Genomic DNA, 5516 nt, shown 5'->3' with positions numbered 1-5516 from the left:
TCTCTCTCTCTCTCTCTCTCTCTCTCTCTCTCTCTCTCTCTCTTGTTTTATTTATTTATTTTTTTGGTGCTCTTCTGCCTCAAGTCCTGATCATAAGGCCCTTTCTTCACAATAAAATTCATCCCTAAAGGTTAATTACATGTCAGCTCTGAAGGTTAATTACTTATCAGCTCCTTTTGTAAGAATTCTTTCTTCTATATCTAACACAATATATTTCAGGCATTGGAGGTTTTTGGATTTTAGAATGTTTGTGTAGATTTTACCCATTCCTCATCCACCTGAAAATCTGAAATTTTCCAAATTCAAAATATTTTGAGTACCAACATGAGAGTCGAGATATTCTAGAGCTGGAAAGATGGTTCAGTGGGTTAAAGCACTTGCTGCACAAGCTTGAGGACCTAAGTTCAAATCCACAGCACTCACATAAAAGGATGGGCATAGCTGTGTATGTCTAACCCTCGAACTGGGGGATCAGAGACAGGTGGATCCCTGAGGCTCACTGACCAGTCAGTCTAGCCAAAATGGTAAACTTCATGTTTAGTGAGATACTGTTTCTCAAAAAAATAATATGTAAAACCAACCATCCCCATGTCAACCTTGGATTCTACATCCTCCAGATATGGATAAGCATACTTGCAGAGAGAAAGAGAGAGAGAAATGAAGAAATTCTGGTTTTCTAAGTATTTGAGGTTTAGAGATGTTCAACACGTACCAGCATTCTACAACTTTTAATCTATCATCTCAGGTTAGACCAATGTAACAAACGGGTGAAGCACCCCACGGCCTTGCCGGATAAATGTAGATTTATCATTTTTAGCATTCTCTTCTTGTTTAAATTGTGTGTGTGTGTGTGTGTGTGTGTATACACATATGTGTGGCTGCACTCATCTGTGCATACACATGTAGAGGCCAGAGTGTAACCTAGGGCACCTTCCTCTTTACTCATTTATTATTTATTTATTTATTTATTTATTTCTCTATGTAGACCAGGCTGGCCTCGAACTCACAAAGATCCACCTGCCTCTAACTCCGAAGTGCTGGGACTAAAGCCTGCGGCACCACACCTGGCTTACTCTCCTCTTTTTAAAAAGAATTTTATTTATTATTTTTATTTTATGTGTATGAACATAAAGTTTGTATGTACGTAAGTGCACCCATGTCATGCAATGCCTGTGGAGGTCAGAAGAGGGCATTGGATATCCTGGAACTCGAGTTATAGACTGTTTTTAGCTGCCATGTGGGTGATGGGACTCGAACCCAGGTCCTCTGGAAGAGCAGCATCTCTTCAGTGCCTCCACTTTATTTTTTGAGACAAGGCTTCTCACTGAAATCAAAGCTCACTCTTTTAGCTACCCTGACTGGTCAGTAAGCTCTGTGGATCTGTCTGTCTCCACCTCCCCAGCACTGGGGTGCAAGATGTGCACTCTGCCCAGCTTTAATGAGCTGGTGCTAAGGATTCAAACTCAGATCCTCATGTTTGTTCAACAAGCACTCACAGAACCATCTCCCCAGGCACTTTCAATGTAGGTTAAGAAATGACTAGGGATGTAGCCACCGAGCAGCTGCTCTCAGTGAGCAGGAGGCCATGGTTGATCCTCAGCATGATATATTAATTTCAAATCAATAAATTATGAAAAATAAAACTGTTGGACAAAACTGAAAGAAAATTTAAAAAAGAAATGAGCCTATGAGGCAGTAAAATTTTCAGTACAACCCTAACAACCTGAATTTGTCTCTTTGTTTTGTTTTTGTTTTTGTTTTTCTGAGACAGATGTAGCCCCAGCTGGCCTGGAGCTCACTATGTAGACCAGGCTGGCCTCGATCTCACAGAGATTCGCCTGCCTCTAGCTTCCAAATTCTGGGATTAAATGTGTGTGCCACCATGCCTGGTAGGACAATCTGAGTTTAAAATAGGCCTTACATATATGACAGAATGGATGAAATCCAGTGGGGGGACCTATAGCAGGGTGTGGATGGGGGAGGGGTATAAAGATGATTAAGATGTTTTGTATGACATGCACAAAAGTTCACTAAAAATACTACATCAAAAAAATAAAAATAAGGAAAAAAAATCGAGGATGCTGTGACTTGTGTCTTTAATCCAGGCCTAGCACTCCCATGGAGAGGACTGGAGGCATAGATAGTAGAAGTGTCTGAAAGCTCCCATTAGCAGGACATGGCTAAAATAACAAGGTTAAAGGAATATACTGACTCCTGAAAAATTGCCCTCACCTCCATCACACATACACACACACACACACACACACACACACACACACACACACACACTAAATAAAAATAAATATCAAAAAAAGAGAGAAAGATGAGCATGCCATTCAAGAGGAAAAGAAAAATGTTCATGCATTTAATGTTGCTCTTCTGTATCTTGACTGTTTTTAAGGCTGACTCCTGTAGTTTACTATGCTTTAGGAAAAGTGGAATCCCCTCTGTAACCTCTATAATGCCTTTCCTAGTAAATACTTACCTATATTGATACAAATGGTAAAACTAAAATGGAGAGCACAGGGAGGATAGAAGCAAACACCACAGTTGATGAAATGTCTGTTACTTCTGTAAACACATTGATCATTTAAGGAATTTTCATTAATGGTTTATGTACACATAGACGTTTGTGTTAAAAGTCACAGAGGGTATAGTCTAAGCCCACCAATACTGTACCTATTAAAGAAATGATTTAAAAAGTCCTACAAATGCCTATAAATTTTGGTAACGAAGGTCCAGAACCCTCAGAGCATTAGTTCACTTGGATCCACTAGCATAATAAAGGGGTTCTCCACCTCTCCAGGTGAGTGCCTGATTTCTTTCTGTAATACCACAAGCACTTTTTGCTTCTTCTTTTTTTTTTTTTTTCCTTTTCTTTTTTTCCTGAATGCAGACTCTTGGGCATTGCTGAACATCTGTTCCTGGGGTCTATGCTACACTTTGGTTAGGATCGGATAAAAGATGAAAGCATAAGAACTAGTGAGAAGGTCCAGCAGATGGAGCTGCTCCAGGTACAGGGATGCTATGATAGGGAGGAGCTGAATGTGGGAGGCATGGGCATGTAAGCACACATTCTTAGATGTCATACCTGAGCGAGGTTAGCCTGCAGCCAGAGTACAATGGGCCAATGCTGGTGTTCTTGAACACAAGAGCAAGCTGGGGAGGAAGAAAAGGGAGGTAAGAGAGTGATACAAGAGGGAGAAGTGGGCAGCCAGCATATAAGAGATCTTACCAAATGTTGCAGGACTGCCTCAATATTGTTGAACTTGAGGGATCCTGGGTGCTCCATATCTGATGTGTACTCCAGGTTCGTGATGGTGAAGTTGAGGGTAAATGGCACCGGGTTAGAGGTTGTGACTGCAACAGAGAAAGGCAGAGAAGAGAGCCAATTCTTCTTGAGCCCTCGTGAGATCTGCCCAGCTGCTCCTGTGGTCTGCACCAGACCTCATACAAAGGAGTTCTCTTTCTCTCCACCGGAGGTCTCCATTTGATTTGTTCTTAAGTCAGTGCAGACAGAAATCCTAAGTTATAGCTGACTGCCCTGTGTGGTGGTGGTGGTGGTGGTGGTGGTGGTGGTGGTGGTAGTAGTAGTAGTAGTAGTAGTGTGTGTATGTGTGCGTGTGTGCGTGTGTGTGTGTGTGTGTGTGTGTGTGTGTGTACATACTCCGGAGTGGAGCATATGCATGTGTGGATGTGTGTACATGAATGTGTGTGCTTGGAAGGCCGAAGGACAATCTTGGTTCTCATTCCTTGGGAGCCATCCACTTTCTCTTGGAGATAGGGTCTCTCATTGACCTGTAATTTGCCAACCAGGCTAGGCTGGCAGACCACAGAGCCCCTGGGATCCTGTTTCACCTCTGCAGCACTAACATTACAAGTGTACATCATTGTACCAAGGTTCTGAATCAAACTCATTCCTCATGCTTGAAAGGCAAGTACTTCAGCTATCTCCCCAGTATGTTGGTGGCAATTACAGTTACTTCTTTGTTCAACAATCAGCTTGAGCACAAGCTATACACAAGGCATACTACTGCAAATAGTTCTACTTAGAATAATAGAATTAATGTCAACTATTTAATTATGACAAACCCCAACAACAAAATCCCTGAAAGAATGAAGCAGATACTAGCGAAATATATTCCAAAGGGTTGAAAGGACAAATGGGCAAAACAGTAGAATGTCAGTGGGTACTCAGCCCGTGGAGGACACAGTCCCCAGTAGTGGTGCTACTGGAAGGTGAGAAAGAAAAAGAGAGAAACATTTTGGTTGCCCTGCTAACCACTGCTCCACCAAAGTCTCCTATTGTCTGAAACTAGTAGGATGTTAGTTATCAAAGGAAGGGAATCCAGGACATTTAATTTTCAGAGATCAGTGCTCTAGTACACAGAACAGAGCCTGGAAGCATGGAAAAGAATCTAAGGATATAAAACTCATGTGCCATGTGGAGCACAGAATATGACAGACAAATCCCACAGGAAATAATGTTCCTGAAGTGGGAAGCAGACAGCAGATACACAAGCAAGTACAGCATTAAAGTGGAACGTGAAGGTGTCCCTGAGGAAAGGACGATTCAATCATGCCCAGGTTTTTTACTTCATGATGGTACAAAAGAGGGACACAGTCTGTAGAAACTGTGCTATCACCTTTTTTAAATGTTGGGCTAGAGGGATAGCTCAGCTGTTGAAGGCTCAGACTAAATGGCTAGTGATATTTCGTTCATTCATTTTGAGACAGAGTGTTTCTGCACTGTACAGGCTATAACAACACTTCCCTGCCTCAGCCTCCTGAGTAGTAGAGGCTATAGGCGTGCACCACTGTACCCAGCTAATAAGATCTACTCTCATTAAATTTTGTGACATATTTGGTATTTGTATTCACTGATTCAACTCTTGGGTTCATATAAGTGTTCTGAACATGTTCAAGATAAACTAGGCTAAACTATAATGTTTGATAGACATATTAAATGTATTTCTTAATAATATTTTCAAATTATGATGGGTTTATTAGGATATAACTCCATTATAAGTCAGGAAGCATCTGTACTGTGAAGTTAAAAAAACAAAAACAAAACAGTTTGATTTGTATGGATGAATCGATAAGGCCCCTTTGAGAAGCTGGTATTTTCTTGAAACTGGAAAAGTGAGGAGCCAGCTGCACAAGCAGCAGAGGAAATGTGTTCAAGCAAAATCCATGAAGCTGAAAATAACTTGCGATGTTTAATCAGTGCCTAGTGCAATGTGCAGAGGAGAGTGTGTGTGGTGAAATGGCATGAAGAATGAGGTCGTTTTGGAGGATGGTAGGTGGAGGTGCCTTAGTTGTAGAGTATTACCTAGCATGTGTGAGGCTGGATTCCATGCTTAGTACATGAACAGATGGGAGGTAGGAAAGAAGGAAGGGAGGAAGGAAAAGAAAAAGGGGAGAGAGATTAAAGGAAGTACGGGAAGGAGGGTGAGAAGAGGGAAGGAGAGACGGGGAAAGGAAGAGTAGAAGGTGGAAGGGAGGGAGGGAGGGAG

General features: G+C 41.8%; 1 protein-coding gene across 1 annotated transcript in view; it reads right to left on the bottom strand.

Moving 5' to 3' along the window:
* LOC103726548 (mucin-16) overlaps window positions 1-5516 on the bottom strand; it is a 215162-nt gene that overhangs the window by 129189 nt on the left and 80457 nt on the right. Inside the window, exons 21-22 of the mRNA XM_029559169.1 lie at window positions 3236-3360; window positions 3092-3159 (exon numbers count right to left, since the gene is read on the bottom strand). Coding sequence (XP_029415029.1) covers window positions 3092-3159; window positions 3236-3360 — 193 coding nt within the window. The remainder of the gene's footprint in view (window positions 1-3091; window positions 3160-3235; window positions 3361-5516) is intronic.

This window comes from Nannospalax galili, unplaced genomic scaffold (genome assembly GCF_000622305.1).
Source record: "Nannospalax galili isolate Female #2095 unplaced genomic scaffold, S.galili_v1.0 scaffold1009, whole genome shotgun sequence".
Taxonomy (NCBI): Eukaryota; Metazoa; Chordata; class Mammalia; order Rodentia; family Spalacidae; genus Nannospalax; species Nannospalax galili.
This window is presented reverse-complemented; position numbering and strand designations above follow the sequence as displayed.